The 22078-nt window shown below is 39.1% G+C and overlaps 1 protein-coding gene across 4 annotated transcripts; it reads right to left on the bottom strand.

Moving 5' to 3' along the window:
* Window positions 1–280: 280 nt before the first annotated feature.
* Window positions 281–21297, bottom strand: pdgfab (platelet-derived growth factor alpha polypeptide b). Of its 4 annotated transcripts, none has more exons than XM_079626143.1 (7): window positions 20679–21295; window positions 19510–19609; window positions 13927–14052; window positions 12636–12826; window positions 4140–4269; window positions 3506–3633; window positions 1122–2646 (listed from the first exon to the last, which is right to left on the bottom strand). In XM_079626143.1, exons 1-6 carry the CDS (start codon window positions 20739–20741, stop codon window positions 3551–3553), a joined length of 693 nt encoding a protein of 230 aa, XP_079482269.1. In that variant the 5' UTR covers window positions 20742–21295; the 3' UTR covers window positions 1122–2646; window positions 3506–3550. The 4 variants fall into 4 exon arrangements, with proteins under 4 accessions (XP_079482271.1, XP_079482269.1, XP_079482272.1 ...); XM_079626144.1 differs by having other exon boundaries at window positions 1441–2646; window positions 19510–19606; window positions 20679–20872; XM_079626145.1 differs by lacking the exon at window positions 3506–3633 and having other exon boundaries at window positions 281–2646; window positions 20679–21297.
* Window positions 21298–22078: the final 781 nt, after the last annotated feature.

The raw sequence follows: 22078 nt of genomic DNA, 5'->3' as shown, positions 1-22078 counted from the left end.
ACTTCCTATAGGGACAACGGGAGAATGTGCGTGTGACCAGAGAATGCCACAGTTTAAGCAACTGACAGAAGTGAATTGCATCGTCAAAACTTACAAGCAGTTCGGTATAGAAACACTGAACAGACTCGCAGGTTCCAGCACCTGAACATAACAATCTAAATCACCCATCTGACAAAGCGAGAGAGTGCCACGGAACAATAACAAAACCGCAGTAGCTAAAGAGCTAAATCAGGACACAGAGCACTAGACAAACAAATACACCCCCAGCCCTACAAATTTGGTTAATCATGTTGTAATTGAAACCACAAAATAGCGACTTCAGACCCACTGTATATATTTCAGTCAAACACCCATGATGTTGTAGAAAGTGAATATGGGTTGTACCAGACTGCTGCATGACTCACGGTTACAAATACAAAACAAACATTAAGGCACAAGAATAAAACAAGTCAAAAGCTTTGCTCCACCCCCTCAACGTCTCCATAGATTGTTGGTGTTACTCACAGTGAATCAGACATCCAGGTGCTCTTTAGATGGCCAGACATGCCACTTGGGGGTCAGGAGTGTGACAAAGTGCCGAACTTTGTTATAGAGGCAGTGCCAGGACTGCTCCATCTGTCTGGCATGTGTCAAAAATGACAAGAACCAGTGGAGTCCCAGCATAAAGACACGACTCAAGCCAGAGTCAACAACCGGCCTGGAAGAACATGAAAGCTCTACTTGAGCACTTTTGCAACAGACTGTAAAAGTCATAAACACAGCCCTCAGAGATCTCAGTGCACAAACTCATCTCTTAGAGTGCTGATTGCAGTTTCTGTTAAACACCATCTAACTTTTTGCTGCCCAAGAAACATTGTGTTTGTTTACATGCACAACAAACCCCATTTATGATATTAAAGGATTTTTCTACTTTTTTGACATCAAAATGTAAACAGACGTGAGCACAAAATGAGTCGCCAGACGAGCGTCAATGCAGTTGTGAAAACAGAGTCTTGGGCAAAAATCTAGATATGGCAATCAGGTTTTTCTCAAACTCAGTTCTTCTATCGGGAAAGGAGTGTTTAAGGCATTTACATGATCGTACGCATTGTCTGATTATTAAGAATAATCAGTTTAAGTTTGTGCATGTAAACACACTCAGTTTAATGGTGTAATCCATACAATAGGCAACATAACAAACATTGTTCATAGCCAACAGTCTTCATTCACAAGCAGTGACCGCATTTCTGTGTATATCGAGGGGAAAATAATTACATTTCTACATACACATTCAATTATAATTTAAATTTTAGACATACGAATGAACAATTTATACAGAAATTGGGAATTTGAGGCCCAATGTGAATGGTGTGTCCTTTATAAATCAAATTAACAGGATCTGAAATTCCTGGTGTCTTCAGTGTGTGAATATGATAAAAATGTACTCTGTATTTTTTTTTTCGATCTGTTTATTTATTACAAAGCTTCATACCTAAGGTAAGTGTTTATTGGTTATTTGAATGACCTTTGTCTATGTTTGTATGTTAGCATTAACTATTGTGTTACGGCGAGTAAAGGAGGAAATTATGAACTAACATCTTATGACTAATGATGCCATCAGTCATGTGTGATGGCCAACCTGTTGAAACTGAGTAGCATAGGGTCATCTCGTCCCATCATACAACCATTACACCACAATAACTGAATACATAAACATACTTCCTGCTTGATTCTACATTAGCATTATAAATATATTTTAACAAAAATAAAGCATCTTTCCACAACTATCTCTTGCACATGTCTTCCCATGACACATATTTCCAGGACAAAAACCTAGTTTTGAGATATGCTGTAAATTACAAGCAAGAATGAAATGATATATTGAGAAAAATGATACTGCTAATACTTGCAGATCAAAGAAGATGAGCTCCTCTCACATTGGACTGAGAAACGGAGAGGGTGAGAAGGAGAGATCGCATACATAAATACTTTATTCTGGCATAATGACTGCAAACACTGCCTTCTGTAAGTCTTTGTTCGTGGACAGGCAGTTGAACTCTTCGGAAGGACAGAACTTTCTAGAGGCACATTGGAAATAGCAGTTCAAATGTTCTGGACCCCAGAGGACTAAGGTAGAGAATAACAGAAAATAGCGTCTTCCACTTTAGCAAGGTTATATGACAGTACATCCCTTATGTTCTTTCTCTTTTTGAATGCCTGGAGTCCACTGAGTTAGTTCATCCTTCGAGGACTCCTGCTTGAGTGCATCCAAACCCAAGCATGTGAAGTTCATGGTCTCTACAAACTTAGTGTTCTCCAAAAGACTTTCTCCTCATCTTTGACCTTTACGAGAGTTGTGTACATGAACAACAGAGAGACGACACACACATCGTCCTTTTCAGTTTCAGTTCCGCCCAGTGTTTGACCACTTAATAATTAACTGAATACCAATCTTGTTTGTCTTCAGTGTTTGACAGAGTACATAGAAAGCACCTTTGGTGTTGTGTTTGTGTGCAATGTTCCTCTGGAAACAGTATCTTTTTTTTTTAACAGCAATGGGGTCAGTAGGGTCAGGATTCAGAGGTCGAAGTCCCAGTGCTGCTGGAGCTTTACGTAGCCACTGTTGTCTTTCAATCGCTCGTATGATGTGGTTTCACCTCATGTCCACTGGAGGGAGAGAAAGAAAACAAAACAGCTGTCAACAAGCAATTGCTTTTTCTTTCTTTTTTTTAAATCTGGTGCCAATTTAAAGTTATTTGACTGTGATTTTTCCCTTAGTAAGACATGCGGTTTGTGTTTGGGTGACACATATCCACCACACAGTGATTTTAATGTGGGTTATCAGGCAGTCTGTGCACATGTAAGAAAAAAAAAACCAATGTGAAAGACACAATCTTTGAGATCAAGTTCACCAAACCATCAATCCACACATTTTCATACACAAACACGCAAACTCTTTTCCAAAAACCTAGTGAGCTGCCTAGCTAGACAGCATTTTTAGGCATCATAGACACACTGCTGTTTCAAAAGGTATGAAAATGGTTTTAAAAAACATATGACGCTTTCTTTGATCCTTCACAAAGAAAGCAATCCCAAACAAAGCAAAGTACTTTTATGTAATCCACTGCTAATGTGTCTTTAAAAATGGGCTATGCTAACAATAATGATAATCTATTGGATTAAATTGTCGAGTTTCTGCATAGTTGCTGTCAATGAAAAGCTTTCCAAAAGAAGTCACTTCCATTTCAGTTACGATGTCGCCTTATGTAAGTAGGCAGTAGACAGCAAGGCAGCTCACTTGGTTTTAGAACAGATCTAAATTATATAGATGGTGAACACAATTTGATTAAGTTGCATCAAACAGACAAACCCGTGACACATGCAGCAAAGCGAAAACAGCACAGTGCAAACGTCTCTCTAGTTCAGTGTTGCGTGACTCTGATTGGACGCCTCTCTCTTTCTCCTGATTGGATCATGCCAATGATTGGTTGAGAAGTGGCAGCGGTTCTGCCTACAGCTGTCCTACCTGCAGGATATTTTGGTCCGCGGAGTGTAAGGAAATGTTTGCCTTTTATTGAATATCCTTGTTGATCTGTGCTGCCACTGCATGCTTTCTGTGTTTCCGTTTTTTACCGTTTTTAACTGTGAGTGGGCCTGGAAACACAAGTTTGGGGAAAAGTGCAAGCAGATGATGGGCAGAGTTTGGTTGAGTAGGAAAAAAAAGAAAGCAAGTAAGAAAGAAAAAAGTAAGAAGGAAAGAAAGCAAGAAAGAAAGAATTTATGGCCTCGGGGAGGTGTAAAACAGACTGTAATTGCACTTCATAAATATTTGAGCCTTATGAGCTTCCAACCCTTTTATCTCGGCACACGAAAGCAGAAACCTGTTGAACCTGAAGGAGAAACCTCAGACACACGTCTACGTGCTTCAGCATTCGCACACACCTGTTGCCTTTCTTATCCATTCAATTGCATCATTGGCCAGCACAGTAAAACGCAAGCTCACGCAAACATTGACGTTTGGCAATAGCAGACTGACCAACAGGTGTGTTTGTCTGTGGTCACAGCACAATGCCACAGGCCACTGAGTGCACACTTCATCGCCAAATAGTCATTCACAGATCAGGCTAAACATTCTGTGTATGTATGCATGACATGTATACCTGTGTCTGCTTCCACGTGCTCCATCACATGATGCTGTGACGTGCACACACATTCCAGGTGATCCTCTAACCGGACAAGCACCTCCTTCAATTTCGCTTTCTTACGCGATGAAAACTCTACCTTCGCCACCTGGAAGAAGAGAGAAAGACATGGTTATCACATCAGCTTTGTACGGTATGTCGATTTTTTTACTTCGAAAAACGTGTATACTTTTGCCATACATAATTATTGATGATATTCAGATTTGATGTTTTAGCAGCACAGATTCTTAACTGACAGGGTACTACATGACCAGTTAGCTCAGCTAACACTGCCAAATGGCGGAAACAGTGGAAAAATATGTAGAACAATTCCTGGGCAATAAGCCCAAAACAGTTACATGTTCCATAGTTAATGTCCACTGCAGCACACTAAACTCAAAATAACCACACAGCCTTACACAGGGGTTGACTTGTGTCTTTTGTTTTAATGCTTAGGCCTATATTCCTTATCATTGTTCTGCTAATGCTTGGCTGTCTATATTCATGGTGGCTGTCTATATTCATGGTGGGTGGGTATACATTTAGACCAGGGGTGTCCAAATCTGCTCCTGGCCACTTTCCATTTTACAAAACGTGGCACTCAAGTTAAACGAAGGTCAGTTTCATTGCATTTTTTCCCCATTACAATGGCCAAGCCTCTTAAAAAAAAAAAAAAAAATAGGCAAAAATCGCATTCTATGTGAATCACCTCTAAGCTAATCTTTTTTTAGTGGGGAATTCCACTTAATTTGGTAGAAGTTTGTTTTATGGGTTGCTAAAGAGGTTCTGTAGTGCGGTGAGGAATGGTACTCCTCTCCTCTCTTGCTCCATCAGGAACGACCTGGGAAGTGGCCGAACTACCACAGTAACGCACATTAGTTCTGTTTATATAAACCCCAAACCAGGGTTCCTCAAATCCAACCCAAGAAGGCCACTGCCCTACAGAGTTTATCCCATAACCTGATTAAACTCACCTACATGTAGTATCTCTGAAGACCTTGATTAGCTTCTTATTTTCCTTTATTTTAACCAGGAGAATCACATTGAGATATTACCATCTCTTTTTCCAGAGACCTGGTCAAGAGTCTTGCTTAGGTTCAGTTGCAATCTGACTGACATATTTGTTTACATGCGCATTACATGTATTCTGAACCAGGCTTCAGCTCATGCACACTGGCCAGATGGTGCATTCAAGAACTGGAGAAAGCCACCACGATAATCTCATCAGAGATACTGTGAGCTTATTTTCTGACATATCTAAAATGAAAGCTGACATATGTAAGAAGAGCTTTTTAGCAGAGAGCTTCTTCAAGGACCAGTTTGTAAGAAGTGAGGCATAAATGAATGCACATTTGGTAAATAAATTAAAGATAATATGTCCACATACAAATTGAGTGTGCAGACGGGACTGAGCATTTGCAACGGGTTGGCCAAGCATTCAAGTATGCATTTGTGTGCGTATTTTTCTGGCTTCAAACACAATCACTAAATGCATGACGCTCCGAGTGCAAATAAAAACTCAGTCTACCGTGCTAGTGGAATTGGTTTAACATCATGGAACAAATGACGCAACGCTTGGAAACTCCTACAAACCTATAGAGACACATACAGAGCGTCAAAATGAAGGTGGGGAGCGAGAGACGGTGAGACAGGCCAGTTTCGGTCGCTCTGTCCACCGGATTACTGGTTTATGCCTCTTTCCCTCTGTCTACTGCCCACCTCTCCCTCCTCTTGGACATTCTTGCGCTTGGTTATATTTACAGAGCCAAGTCTAAAACAGCCCGTGGCGTGCAAGAATGTTCTGCGACGGAGGATGATGGGTGAGACAGACACTGAGGGGCTTGAGAACCAGTCGGGGGGTTGGGTAAGGGGTTCAGGAAAGGGTCATAACAAGAAAAAAAGAGTCCCCACATGATCCTTTGCAGCCCCCGCCCCAATATTTCCATTCAAATTCAATTTATCATTGCCTTTGCATCTCAGTTTTGAAGTCCACAGTGACTATGCCTGAACTTCACACATGTGCTCGCCCACATACTCGAATGTGCTTTATAAAAAGCCCCAAGTTTCTCAGGAGGCCCTTCCAAGCTCTATTTATAAACCACTGTGCTTTACGCCGCAACGAAAGCCCTGCGAAATCCCAGCGCAGCGCACTAATGGTGTGACATCTGATCCGGCCCCGGCTCCAGCAACCCCAACCCCCTCTGACTCGCTCCTGAGCTCTGTGAGGACTATTGTCCAGGGCCCGGATAATTGGCATTGGGATTTCCCCGCAAGAAAGGTCGATAAAGAAAGGGTGAGAGAAAGAACGGGCATCAGAAGAGGTGCATCATGGGTAATTAGCATGAGAACAAAGGGAAATGGACAACGTAGCCAGGGGACAGGCAGTTTTGCTGCACATCTGTCAGTGGGTAAATCTGACGACAAAACGCTGCGGATAAAGCGAAACCGAGAGCCGCGGAAAGAGCGGGGGTCCGATGGCAAGCAGTCGACTGGTGGGGCGACCCGAAAAGAAAGAGGGGTGTGGGGAGCAATCGTTCTTATTGAGTGAGTGACAAAGAGAGGCCTGAACAGGAACAAGGGATGCTGGGAGAGGGGGGGGGGGATAAGGGAAACTTTTATCTCATGGCCTGCATGTCTAGAGTTACAGAAAGAGTGGGTGAAATCTCTGCTGTAAAACATACACTGGCACTCAGACAATCACGAAGATAAGGAGAAAAGGTGATCTAATCTGTGCACTTCCTGTCATAGTCCTTTAAAACCGTCCCTAAACACCAGCAGAAAGGCAGAGAGTGAAAAGATGGAAAGAACACTATAGATGTGACGGCCATTACAGCCCACATACAAACAAAAACAAACGAGAGAGAGAGAGAGAGAGAGAGAGAAAATTGTATATATATTATGCATACAATATATATATATATATGTAGTTATATCCTATATTTTAACTTCATGACCATGTAAAGTTGCACATGGATATGCCAGAATCACCTGTTTACATAGAGAAAATATGTTTACATGGAAAAAAATGCATCGGTGACATAACCTAAGGGTCCACCACTAAAAGTAAAAATTACATATTTTATGGAACAATTAATTTAAGTATTTCAATAATCTTTTTCAACCCCTCTACAATGGCCATAGACTTTCATTGTTTTACAGTGCATTCCTGTAAATATGATTTGGCATCTTACATTTTTACAATGCAAAGAAATGGACTTTAAAATCAAAGACCGCGTGCTTTTGTCAATTTATAGATTATATATTATTACATAACTTCACAGACAGATGTATGAAACACTATTAACATGAGCTTACTGTAAATGTACAGTATCTCTGAAAACAGAGCTATGTTGTTCAGTCTTTGTCAGACACATCAACCTTTCCACTCTCATACAACAGTGTCTTTTGGAATATTCTGCTCTTTACATTTTCTATATTAATACCACCTTCATTCGGATTAGCACTATTTGTGTTTCCTCTGCGTTTGCGTCAGAGATGGGGCCCGTATCCTCACTAACCTGGGCCATTTGAGGCTCTTTAATACCCAAAATCAACACTCGGAACACATCCCGTGCTTCCACTGCCAGAATAAACCATGTATGATTTCCCTTCATACCAACCTCTGAAGGAGGGATCCAAATCCGGCTCATCCAAACACATAAACACTCACCTTCTGAACCACATCACATGCTGTATTCTTGCACTCGCTTGCAAACTTTCCAAATCAGGAATATCCTCACTTAGTCTCTTGATGAGGAAAGAACAGCGGTGTGCCGGATTTAGTAACTTTAGCAGTCTGATTAACCAGCGATGAAAATAAAATAAACAGCATCCCATGCGCTCTCAGATGCCTATCTAGATATTCCTACTTCAAGGAAACTACCGCTGCCTTTTTCATTGTTGATGGATAAGGATACGTTTTCCAATTTGCTCAGTTTGAGTTCAGGTATGCTGATTTAGAGATGGATTGATACAAAACCTCCCAGAAAACCACATAAAGACACACCAAGAAGAGACTAAAAGGACAATGAAACAATAAAAATTCTGTCATCTTTAACTCACACTCATGTCATTCAAAATTTCTGCATCGGAGTTGTTTTCCTGACCTAAAATCACAATAAAACAGTCATAATTTTGTTTTTAACAACCAATTTTATCACCCACTGTGTTTGCTACGGTATCTTAAAATATATTATTCAGCGACAAAACAATTGGAAAAATTAAGACATTTGTTGCTTGCTAATTTGAGGCAACATGACTATTGGCAGAGGGCAACTTCATGCAAATGAGCAGCGATGTGATGTGGCGACTCTGGGAGTGGAGACAGTGAGTGTGTTTACAGTGCATGAACTTTAAAAGTTTGATTTCAGTGGGACTAAAACAATATTTTGTTGTTTAAAAAAATATCCTTCTAGGGCCACTGAAATTGTGGCAGTACTTTTTTAAAGCTACACTGTGTAGGATTTACTCCCATCTAGCAGTGAAATGGTATATGACTATCAACTGAATATTAGTTTCTTGCCCCTCCCATTCCGAGGGCGTTTTAACTCCTACGGTGGCCGTATTATTTCAAATCTGCCGCAGTCGCGAGTAATCTCCTCGCATTCGTCACGGTGCAACTGAGTGTAAAAACGCGAAAGGCGAAGCTTGAATTTCCCTCTTTGGCTAATGTATTTTCAAGATGGATGTGCAACATGGCTGCCGCCATTCGAGTAGCTCGCCCGTATGTATTATGAATGGCAGATTCTACGCTTACGAGAATACTTGATTAGTTGGTGGAAGTAATTACACATGAATGAGCACATATAATTTTGAAAGAACAAAAAAAAAAGTTTTTTGCTAAGAATCAACTTAAAAAATTACACCGTGTAGCTTTAAATTTATAGTACATACTATAGTCGATAGATATCAAATATCGATCCTGTTTTTCATGGTATGTCCCGGTTTGTAATCGGCTGTGTTAACCGATTTTTAAATGTGGCCTTTCTCTCACACTGCAGGTCTGATCAGTATGGAAGCTTGTTTCCGCCACAAAATAAAACATTTTCAAAGATAATTGTGACTTTTTATCTTACAATTGCGAGAATTGCGTGATATAAAGTCACAATCGTGTGATATAAAGTCAGAATTGCGAGATATAAAGTCCAATTCTAAGGAAAAAAGGCTGGTGTTTTTTTAGCACGCAATTGCGACTTTATATCACGCAATTCTGGCTTCATGTCTCCCAGTTGCGTATTATAAAGTAAAAATTGCGAGATATAAACATTAAATTCTGAGGTGAAAAAAGTCAGAATTGTGAGTTTATTTCTCGTAATTGCGAGTTTATATCTCACAATTCTGACTTTATAACTTGCAATTGCGACTTTATATCACGCAATTCTAAATCCAAGTCCGAATTGCGAGATGCAAACTTGCAATTGTGAGAGAAAAGGCTGGAAATTACCTTTTTTAATTTTTATTCTGTGGCGGAAACAAGCTTCCATAGACCTGAGTCTCCTCAATATAAAATGAGGTTTATTCTGTCAGGGCTCCAGCTCCTCTCCCCTCCCCCAGTACTCCACCGCAGCACCTGTTGTAGTAATGTGTGATGATGTTTGCATGCGAGTGTGTGTGTGTGTGTGTGTGTGTGTGTGTGTGTGTGTGTGTGTGTGTGTGTGTGTGTGTGTGTGTGTGTGTTTTAGCATGGCTAATAGACACAAACTGCAACACAGCAGTTCTGGGAAAATCATTAGTAGTGTAACACTAGGACTGTAGCGAGAGAGAGAGAGAGAGAAAGAGGAGGGGAAATGAGGTGAAAGAAACTGTACAGAACAAGGAAGTGGACAAATATGAACTGAACAGGAGGAAACATATTACTTAATATTTCACCAGAATGGAAGTGATTTTAGTTACAGTAAAAGGTCCAAATGTCTTTTTGATAGAAGCTTGTGCTGAAGATCCAGCTATAACCTGACAATTTTAGCCTGATTTGAACTAAAGCTGAAATATGTATGTCATGTTTTATTGCTGTTTTGACATCTGTTACTGAAACAAAATCTTTGCCAACAGGTTTGGAGATTTCAGTTCCAACTCAAGCAGATGATAGGAGCTGTACTAGCATGACACGAATGGCTGATGAGTGAACCGAGTGCCTTAAAGCAACTTCAGGTGAAAGACTTGAGCAGAATCCATCAGAAGAATATGCTGTGCTGGTAACAAGAAGAAAGCGCAGCTATCAACTCCTGTTACACTTTACGTAACAGCTCAATCACTACTGTGAAAGAGAGAGGGAGACGGGCTAAATGCCAGAGAAAACATGAAGAAAGATAAAAGGATTGCAAAAGAGACGAACATGCAGCAAGAAAAAAAGTAGCAAAAGACAGACAGACAGACAGACAGACTAGGTAAAGTTTAACTCCAGTAAGTGTCGATAGACTCATTATCTGGTGTTATGTTCCACACCCAGCAGTGTTTCCTTTGAAACAAGCTTATCACTGCAATGAACCAAAGTACAGCAGAAATGTGGCAAAGCGCACGCGCTCACACACACATACACACACACACACACACACTGAGGCCTATTTACAGTCTGTCTTTTTTATATCACGGCTCTGAACAGCAGTAGCTTGTGCAGACCTGCTCCTTTTTTTAGGATGAGAAGGAAAAAGTAAGAGAAGGGTAAATATATCTCTTAAGGGCATTTTGCTCAAATATATACAGCCATAGCTGGAAAGAAACACACATAATATATTCTCGACCCATCCCTGTGCTAGATGTTGGGAAAAAACTTACAAGACTAACATCTTTATTCATTTTATGTGGGAAAAAAAATGGATAGTGCTAAACAATCAACTGAACCTCCATTAATTAATAAATGTTTCAAAAAAAATTCATCACCATTCAAAATCACTTTGGTAAAAATGTTACAATGTTTTATTTTTTTTATTTTTACGTCTCTTATGCTCTACAATTACTTGATGAAAAATACAGTAAAATCAGTAAAATTGTGAAATATTATTACAATTTAAAATAACTATTTCCTATTTTTATGTTTTGAAATGTAACTTATTCCTACAATGAATTTTCAGCATCATTACTCCAGTCTTCAGTGTCACATGCTCCTTCAGAAATCCTTTTAATGTGATATTTGCTGCTCAAGAATTTCACTTGCAGCTCTTCTGTGATGATGTATTGACTGACGCGAGGGCGGCGCAAGCTGTCACTCACATGAGATCCACCAATAGCAAACCACAACCATCCAGCCAATTCCACATGGACAAAATTAAGTCCCGCCCTACATGTTTTCTTGTGCGAGAAGCGGTTTCACTCATTCGCTGCCCTACGAGGCCACTCCCAAACCACGCCTACCGGTCAGAGCGCAGTTAAACAACTAGGCTAGGCTACTAGTTAACTCGAAACTTAAAAGACGCCGTTTTATCGTGAGTCTCCATGACGAGTCTGCCCGGGATTGTCCAGAATTGGCCCAAAATGTCCGGGATTCGGCTTTTGCGTTCTACAGTCGCCATTCATTATGTTCACTGTGGCGAGCAGGACGAGACTGAGGGCCGCGGGAGAACGACGCGAGGCCGGTGGCGTGATTACTGATGACCGGCACCTGTGAGACGCACCGGTCTCGTATCTCTCAGGGAGGAGCGGGAATTTTTTTAGCAATGCTAAAATGCACATCAACCGATCACTTGTTTAGCGTTCATGTAAACACTACATTCAGATTCACCAATCGGACTGAATTCAGTTAACGTTAGATTGAAACAAGAGGTGTGCATGTAAACAATGAATGGCGACTGTAGAAAGCAAAAGCCGAATCCCTCGACAGCCAGACATGTCCGGGAAAAAGGATGTATGGTCACCCCTACTACTCAGCTTTAACAAGAGCCTGTTAGCTTAGCTTCCAAAAAAAGATGGCTGACACTATTTGTACATTCTGTGAGTGAGATCCCACCCTCTATGGGCGGGTTGAAAACATGCGGATCTAGCGCCTTCTACTGGCTGTGGTCTCTAGCCTCTGGCCAAAAAATCCTCTGATGAAGCAAAATGACGATTTTTGCATCTTCTGAGGATTTTTTCCAGACAAAAAAATACATAAATCTCTCGTCTCAGAGGGTAATTCGAAAATACTACAGGTTTTCTACTGATACAAAGCTTAATGATAAATCCTGAAGTATCTTTTTAAAGGAATAGTTCACTTCAAAATTAAAATTCTGTCATCATTTACTCACCCTCAAGTAGAAAAAAAAAAAATACTATGGAAGTCAATGGGGTCCATCAACTGTCTGGTTACCGACATTCTTCAAAATATCTTCTTTTGTGTTCAGCAGAAGAAGAAACTCATACAGGTTTAAAACAACTTTAGGGGCGAGTAAACAATGACAGAATTTTCATTTTGAAATGTGAAACTAATCCTTTAAGATATAAATGTCAACATCAAGCCCATAGTACTGAAGTGACTTCACAGGACTCTGGATGCAGTGCTTTTACCTTGACAGTCCGGTGCTGTTTTTTGGAGGGGTGACAGCGCATGTTGCCTGTGTTGCAGCAGCCCGTACAGCGCTTCACCTCCACGCACGGAGGCCATATTAGGAAGTTTGCAGCGGTGGGATCCACTTGACTGCGGGGGATCTCGTAGATCACTGTCCGTGTCTTGCACATGGCGGGTACCGCCTCCTCTACTGAACACAAGAAATGAGGATGCATGGAGAAATTAATATCCTAGAATAAAGATAGTACTTTATCAATTAGCTCAAACATAATAACAGCAAACTTAAAAAAAGATTAAAAAAAATAATCAAAAAAAGTAAATAAGTATTTTTTTAATAAAAATAAATAAAATGGTATTCAGTAACATGGCACTGCCATTTAGTTCAGTTATATAATATATAAAGCCTCTCTGTAACTGATGCCATCCAGCTAAACAAAAAGGCCCCTTAAAACTGCAAGAGTGGCAAATATTAAAGAGGGTTTTTAATATTTACCTAACCCAAAATAAGACCAGAGCACTGAGATCGGCGTTCGATCTGGAGGTTTAGACTCAGAGCAACTGTTTTAACAAAAATGGCACACAGCTATTCTGAGGCCTGAACAGTTTTTCTGTGCGTTTGACTGAGTGATTGGGAGGTACAGAGGGGCCGAAATATCCCGGCACACAAAGGCACACACACACACACACACCGCTGCACTCCACGATTGATGTGAAAGGGAAGGAAGAGTGGATGTCAGAGCTCTATGTGCCAGTGTGAACCCTGTTCAGTTCAGCGAGCTGTGACATGAACTCTGAATGTTTGGAATTTCCTGGCTCGGATACGTTTGTGTACCACCAATCAAAATACTCTCACGTACAATCAAATAAAGAGGTGCCCTCCAATCATTACGATTTCCTGAATAAAACTGACATCCTCTGCTTTCTATGCTTTCTATCAAAAGCATTAAAACATCTTCATGACACCTAAACTTTTGAGTGCTTTGCATAATACACTTTCCCGTGCAAAACTTCGCAGCCACGATGCTAGGATGTTTGTTTGCCAGATTATAGTCGGTTGATAATGCGTTCTTAATCGTTTTTAGTTCATTGCTATACACAAATGCAAGGCCTGCTAAAGTTGTATCATGGCAGTAGTAAAGCCATACATCAACAAACCTTCTGCCAAGTAATGAAGTTCATGAACTGTTTATGGATGCCAAGCAACTGTAGAATTGATCATATCCGATTACAGAGACAAGAACCAGGCCTACTAATTCATAAAATACTTGTTAAACTGAAGGTTTGTCTTACCGACACTCCTCTTCCGTCTGTGGGACAGCTGCAGACTCTTGAGATCTGAGGAGCCGGCCTTATATGAGTGATGGTTCTTCTGGTGGTGCTTCTGTTTGACCTCCTCGATCACCTCATTTCCAGGACCTCATCAAAACACAGGTTATCCATATTAACTTTCATGTTACTCAGCCAAAAAGACAAATCACTTTCCCCCCTCTTTTAAAGCCAAGATCAATCCACAATGAGGCTATTGAAAGTCTCCAGTAGATGCCCTGCAGCCTTTCGAGGCGAAATGGCACTGCCGTGAGTGGCACCAAAGCATGAAATAATTTCCTTCTTCAGAAACTCATTTTTCCACAAACAATGGCTGCTTTATTCACGAGCTTAATTGGAAATTCATCACGCTGGATTTCTGGAGGAACCATGTCATATTGGCCCTGAATGCGGTTGCCAAGTTTATTATAATGTCTTATGTACCACTGACAAGCCCAAAGAACAAATCTGAACTCCTGACAACCTCAGTGGTTTAGCCACTGGTACGAATGAGTAAGAGAGCCATTTTACGCTATTTAAAGAAGAGGCGGGACTGTGGGACTCACGAATACAAAATCAGTTCAGTTATTAAGTGCTGTTTAAATGATTAATTGTGCATATGAAAGGTTCACATTAATAATAAGGTTCAAAATCATGCGTGCCATACCGATTAAGAGATTGGTACATAAAAAAAAAAATAATTAGAAGATCTTTATTTTGGTTTCAAAATCGTTTGAGCATCAAGCGTGTCCTCTGAAACATGACATCATTTCCTTTATTCCTATAGATCTAAACTAGTTGAGGGGCGATTCAGGGACAGTAAGCATATTTATGATATGATATACGTTATATGATATATTTTGTCAAAAGAACCACTCAACAAAAAGTGACCGTCTGATTGACATGTAAATCAAATAACGACAGTTCACTAGTTGCATTTTATGATAAAGTGTCATAAGCAGATGGAACAAATCATGTTGCTGTGGTATAAGGGATGAAAAAAATTAAATACTGAAAAAAATATAGACAATATATATCAAATATGTTATTATTGCACATATAGATTAGAATTGCTATTTAAATTTATATAATGCATAAATTATTTGTGAAAATTAAAACTTATTTTAACTTGTATAAAAAAAATATATATATTAAAAGTATCATTATATATGTATATATAATTGTTTTTCATATATATATATATATATATATATATGCAACAGTATATTCTAATTATATATATAATACATTACAATAATATAATATATATTAGAGTATTGTAATATATTATATATATGTAATATATACACTATATATAGGCTATTTTATATATATATATACACTACAGAAAACTATAATAACCCTGGTTGGTCGTTATCTGATATTGTTCTATAGCTATTTTAGTGTGGTTTAGTTTAGCCAAGCATGTAGTGCAGTTAAACATCAAACTGACTAATGCGTGACCGGCAGAAGAACTGCGCCCAGCGACGAGCGACGAGGGTGGGACCGTCAGGAATGCTGAGAGAGCGAAGCACCCAAACACACTCTCTGAACTTAAAAGACTGCATGACCACACACACAGTCCTGAAGCAGGAAACACAAGTGACATGTCAACAAAAGCCCCACTCTGTTCTGTGTCTCAGTCCGTCTCATCTTTCCTAGCAAATGGAAGGCCATTGTTTTTAAGTTGTTTTTCAGACTCAGTCAAAGAGCAAGCGCTGACCCGCAGAGAGAGAGAGTTCAGCATTTGATCCTGCACAACACACCTTATCTCATGTTCAGATCAAAACTCTTATGTCGTCGAACTCAAGAACTTTGTTCTCTCAAACTCAAAAAACACAAGACGGCCGAATGGAAGAAAGTACTACTGTCCAAGTACGCTCAAAGGGATAGTTCACCCAAAAATGAACATTTTGTGAGATGTTGTGAAGGAAGTAAATGGAACAATGAATGTTGCTTCATGATGTTTCAAACCTGTATGTGAATGAGCAAACGAGATTTAAGATCCACGCAGGAGGGATTTTCAGTGAGTAATGACTTAATCTTGAAAATTATTTATGCATTTTTACCTTTTGGTATGGATGTCTTTGGTTTGTTTGGATTTGTCAGTGGTTAATACAAAGATATAAATATTTATTAATGCAATTAAAATCTTGCAAAAGTGTCATATAATTTAATTAAAAAGTAATAGACAGATATAGATAGATAGATGGATAGATAGATAGATGGATAGATGGATAGATGGATAGATGGATAGATGGATAGATGGATGGGTGGATGGATGGATGGATGGATGGATATCACTCAACAGATAGATAGATAGATAGATAGATAGATAGATAGATAGATAGATAGATAGATAGATAGATAGATAGATAGATAGATAGATGGATAGATGGATAGATGGATAGATGGATAGATGGATGAGTGGATGGATGGATGGATGGATATCACTCAACAGATAGATAGATAGATAGATAGATAGATAGATAGATAGATAGATGGATAGATGGATAGATGGATAGATGGATAGATGGATGAGTGGATGGATGGATGGATGGATGGATGGATGGATGGATGGATATCACTCAACAGATAGATAGATAGATAGATAGATGGATGAGTGGATGGATGGATGGATGGATGGATGGATGGATGGATGGATATCACTCAACAGATAGATAGATAGATAGATAGATAGATAGATAGATAGATAGATAGATAGATAGATAGATAGATAGATAGATAGATAGATAGATAGATAGATCAGTAATTATTATTTATTAAAGAAATTATTAATTATTCAAATGATAGAAAATATGGAATTTGGAAGTTTTTTTCCATCACTTATTCTTCCATAAAAGTAAGTCATACAGGGTTTGGAAAGACAAATGTGTGGTTACATGATGACAGAATTATGACTTTAAGAGAATTACTCCTTCAACTCCTCTCGTCTCTGTAAAACTGACACATTTTCATCAAGTATCATTTGCCAAGCGATTTTGATCCACATTAGCTTGAAGCGCAATAATTACAGGGACGATCTCCAGCAGCGAGACACTTTTGTGTGCCCTCCTCACGACGACTGCTCAATGCTGATGAAAGCATTCTTCCAGTAACTGTGTAAATTGCAGGTTCTGAACTTATAATCTTTGCATTACCAGCGCAGATCTTTAACCACTAGGCCTCTATCATCAAACCCCTCTGCTTCTAACTATCTCTCTCTCTCTGTGTGTTTTCTCTGAATGAATTACAAAGGACAACATTAGCCCTTCTTCACGGATTGACAGCTGTCCTTTCATCAAACAAAAGTGCGTCCCTCCATCTGTGGCGCTTTCTTGTGTATGTGAAAGCGCTAGCGACAGGAGAGGCGGACAGATGGATGTTGAGAAGTTAAAAGTCTGCTGGGAGGCGCAGAACAAGTGCAGTCTGTTCCAGGTGAGCGGAGGGGTCACGCGGCATGACCTCGCCGAGAGAGAGACACCGTTTCCTCCCTAAATCACTGTCACTGCTTTCACGACCTCTAATTATCCGTCCATTAGCGGGAGATGCCTATCTGTGCCTTCCTCCTCTCATCATTCGCTCCTCGTGTGGACAGTTGATGAGGTTAGCGCTCTGATCTGAGGGAGAACAGCCCGGTACTGCTTCCTAAATGAGACTAATCATGACTCGAAAACAGGAAAACACTCACCGCAACGATATCGATATCGATAATCAGACGAAATGCGTTTTTATAATGATTTTTGCATGTGGTTTCTGAGTGGATAAGGTTAAGAAACTGAAAACAATCTATTCCAAGTCATTCTCTTTCTCTTTGACTGACATGTGACGGCTTTGAGCAGTCTTGACTTTAAAAAGATCTGAAAATATACCATCACTGGCGTCAGGCATCTTTTACTGGTCTTTGGGTGTCAGTCAGACTGCCTGATTTATGTCCAATGTAGATTACTAGAGTACTAAATCTAAAAACTGGAATGTTTTAAAGTACAGATTAGATAGATAGATAGATAGATAGATAGATAGATAGATAGATAGATAGATAGATAGATAGATAGATAGATAGATAGATAGATAGATAGATAGATAGATAGATGGATAGATGGATGGATAGATAGTAATTATTATTTAATAAATCACTTATTAATTATTTAATGATAGCAATTAAGGACTTTTATCTTACAATTGTTAATTTAATCATATTTGTATCACATATTTAATATATCATATATTTCATTATATTACATTTCAACCAAAAAAAATCTAACGAAAAAAACCCTGTAGAAATTGGCTTAGTTTTGGACCATGATAATTAAGCACAAATTTTCATTAGCATATTGCATCTCAATATTTTACAGTTCCCATATTCTAAATGGTGATTCTCATTATATTTTCATTACAGGATTTTTTTCCCAACTGTGCTAATCCAATGGGTTTTTCCTAAAGTGCATGCAAAAAAAAAAAAGTATATACTGTATATATATAATTGCCATTTAAGTTATATTACTGAACTTAAATATAAAAATGATGTGATAAAAATGATCATTCTAGAAGAAAATATCAGATGGCACTTAGATGCTTTTGCATCTGAACTCTTTACATATATATATTTTTATTCTATTATATTAAATAATCTTCAGTTTTTTTTTTCCATTTCGGAATGAAATATGACCCAGACAAGTTCTTTGACAGGTGTGGTGAGATTAACCCACATAGCATGGTAAAAACTTGCAATGCACACTAATTCAAACCAACAGCGGAGCCAAAAAGCCCAAACAGCCAAAAAGTTTTCAAAAGCTGATATTTTCTATCAAACTTCAAAGGAGCCCCTCCATTTGATATATTACGAGTGCCTGTGTAAATACCAGCTCAAGTGAACTCAGAGACGGCTCGTGTTAGTGATCACTGTAATATTATCCAAACTAAAAGAGGCTGAAGAAGACACAGAAGGAGGAGGAAAACAAGTAGCAGAACATGAGATTTCAACCCTGCATAAAGCATATTTCTCTCGTGTGTTTTACAGTTACTGTTGCAACATTAAATGCCTGGAGGGCTTGTATTTATGATCTGTTATCATTATTCCTCCCCTTCCCCCCTCCCCCCCCCCGCACACCTACGGTCTCACCGCAGAAACCAGACTGGTTACACTCACACCCCAAATTATACTGTCTTGGTTTTTTTTTGTGTGTGTGTGTAATTACCGGTAACTCGCCTGTAAATGAAATTATAGTGGGCAAATGAAACCATTTGCGGACAGCTCAAGTATAGGAAAACTTGGCTTCCCATTTGCCGTGACATCAGCCCGGACATATGCGTTGCTCTAAAAACAGAAGCAATCTGTAAAGAGCTATTTATGACTCTCCACCCATTGGCCAGTATAAACGATACCTTTAAATTGTTTTGTGCCGCTCATAAAATACAGCTTCACGGCTTTGTGACATGTGCCCGATACATTTAAAGCACACAGCAACTACAGCAAACACCTGTAAATAGACCCAGCCATCGAGGCCAGGAGATTAGCAAGTGAACAAAGTCCACTGAGGTGTCAAGAAGACAATGAGCAGAATTTACCTGGGGAATTTACCTCCAGTAGCCGCTGGAGGTCGCTGATGCTGTTGATTTCGCTGTGGGACAGTCTGTCGATGAAATCTTGAGGGATTGCAAACTCCTTCTGCCGGCACAAAGAGAGATCAGATGCGGCGTTTGATTTTGACTAATCTGTTACGACACTGAAGTGTGTTTCTACGCGTTGCACTGACAAACATGCACCAGCAGCATAAAAGTTGATAAATCAGTCATTCGGAATAGGCATTTATTATCACATCAACAAAAATTCAGCCATGCATTGCATTATATAGGCTACATTATTATATAGCATACACGGAAATAAAATAAAAAACAGTCTCCTTACATTTATATTTTTTCTTCAGAATTTGGTTGACAACATACATTAGGCTATATCTAAATTATCCCTCATTAAAAATTATGCACAATGCTATAAAAAAGCATAATGACAGCATCTTGAATAAATTACGAACACGCGCGTCTCCTCTTTGTATAATTTCATCTGATTTTTTGTTATGTTTGTCAGTAGGGGGCGATCTTCAATAGTCAACCCTGTTACCGTGATTTTGTGTAGTAAATCAGCTGTTCCCTGAAAAGTGGACATTTGTAGAAATATCAGCTTGTGCACAAGTTCAATACTGGCTAAATTAACTAGAAAAGCCCTCGAAAATGGTCAACCCTGTTAGGCCTACTTTTTTTTTTTTTACAGACTACATCCCAATAATCATATATAAAAATAAATGTAAAAATGGCAAAATGCAATTATTTTTGTATGATGTAAATGTTTTATAAAGATCATAAACAGGCACTCATTTTGTACAATTAGCCTACTCTCAAAGAATCTAATAAAAATAAACGCTTTACATATTCCAGAGAACAGCTGATCTGCTTATCACATGTTCACCCGCAACCACAATTGTTGATACCATAAAAAAAAAAAAAAAAAGAATGATATGGAGCTGAGATTAATTTAACTGAAATCATGTAGCTATTAATCCCATTAGGAAAAATACAGTAAAAAAAAAAAATGACATCGTGGAACCGATTCAATTTCCATGCCAATATATAGGCTATTAGGTGCATTGATAATATCAACTCTGACCTGCACCAGTGTGACAAGAACTTTGCAGTGGATATAACAAGTGTCCGTTTTAGTGAGATCTTTGGCACTTTACCTCAGCAGTTGCCAGCAGAAGGTGCGAGGTGAGGAGCAGAAAGCAGCAGAATAAGGTTCTCATCTCCTTCCAATGTCAATTTTCCACCCGATAAGAAAGATGAAGACTGTAGGAGCCTTAGAACCGCTCCTGAGCGCAAAGAGTCCAGAAACATACCTTGAAGAGATCTCCCTTTAAATGACCCGAAGCACCAGCTCAAGTCTATAGAGGAGAATCCCAACTGTCCTGGTGCTCCAGGTGCTGGTCCAAATACGTCCTGTGAGGAATCTCAAAAGTGATTTAGCTTGCAAAAGGTCGTCATGGCTGTCCAAGCCTGAACAATCCAAAGGCAGAAACCCTTTTGCATTGCCTATGTCAATTTACAGAATAAAAACTCTTAAGAGAAATTCTTCACAAAAGTTTATGAGTGAGTCCATGCACCTCATGTAAGAGCTCAACACTGGATCTTCAAGAAGTAGGTCGTCATGCAGTGAAAGTACAATCCCAGGTTAGTATCCATGAATAAAGAGCTCAGATTTGGTCTTGTTCTCTGGAGCTCGTGCACTGAATGCCGTCTCGAGCTCGTCTGATCTGCGGAATATATGCGCCTCCCCTCGCTCCGGTAATCACCGATGAGCGCTCGAGGAGGCGGTTGGCTGGAGCTTTATGTGAAATTTAACCCTTTAACCCCTTATTGAAGCAATCCAATCTCAAGTCTGTAGTTAATATGTTGACGGGCCCTCGTTAAAAACATAATAGCCGCGCTTGCAACCTCTTTAGCTGGAACAATTAAGCATTGATTTAATCAAACTCTTCATTCATAACAACCTAACAAAATTATTAAGTAGGCTAAATAGACATTAATTAAAAAGTTGTTATGTGAACCAAATCACTAAGCGTCATTCATTCTCCTCTAGTTATGCTGACATGCAAAAAATAACAGAACGTTATTCTTTAGATTCTGTGCAGTGATAGGCCTATGTTAACTCTGTTTTGCGTCGTAACTGGGTCAATATGTGCATTAAAAATAACGGTAACACTTTACAGTAAGGTGTCATTTGTTAATATTAGTTAATGTTTTAACCAACATGCACTAAACCATGAGCAATACATTTGTTCCTGTATTTGTTCATCTCTGTTAACGTTAATAAAAATCCAGCTGTTCAAATTGTTTGTTCATGTTTGTTCACAGTGCATTAACTAATGCTAACAAATACAACTTTTAATAATGTATTAGTTAATGTTGAGAGTAACATTAAAAAATATTAATAAATGCTGTAAAAGTGCATTTCATTATTAGTTCATTTAACTAATGTTGTTAAATAATGTTAACTAATGAAACCTTATTGTAAAGTGTTACCAAAATAGCAATAGTTCGAGTCTTGCATTGTGATTGGTTAATACAGCTAAAACCAACGATA

The sequence above is a fragment of the Phoxinus phoxinus genome (assembly GCF_949152265.1).
Source record: "Phoxinus phoxinus genome assembly, chromosome: 1".
Lineage (NCBI taxonomy): Eukaryota > Metazoa > Chordata > Actinopteri > Cypriniformes > Leuciscidae > Phoxinus > Phoxinus phoxinus.
The sequence above is the reverse complement of the archived record's forward strand: the minus strand, read 5'-3'. Positions and strand labels throughout refer to the sequence as shown.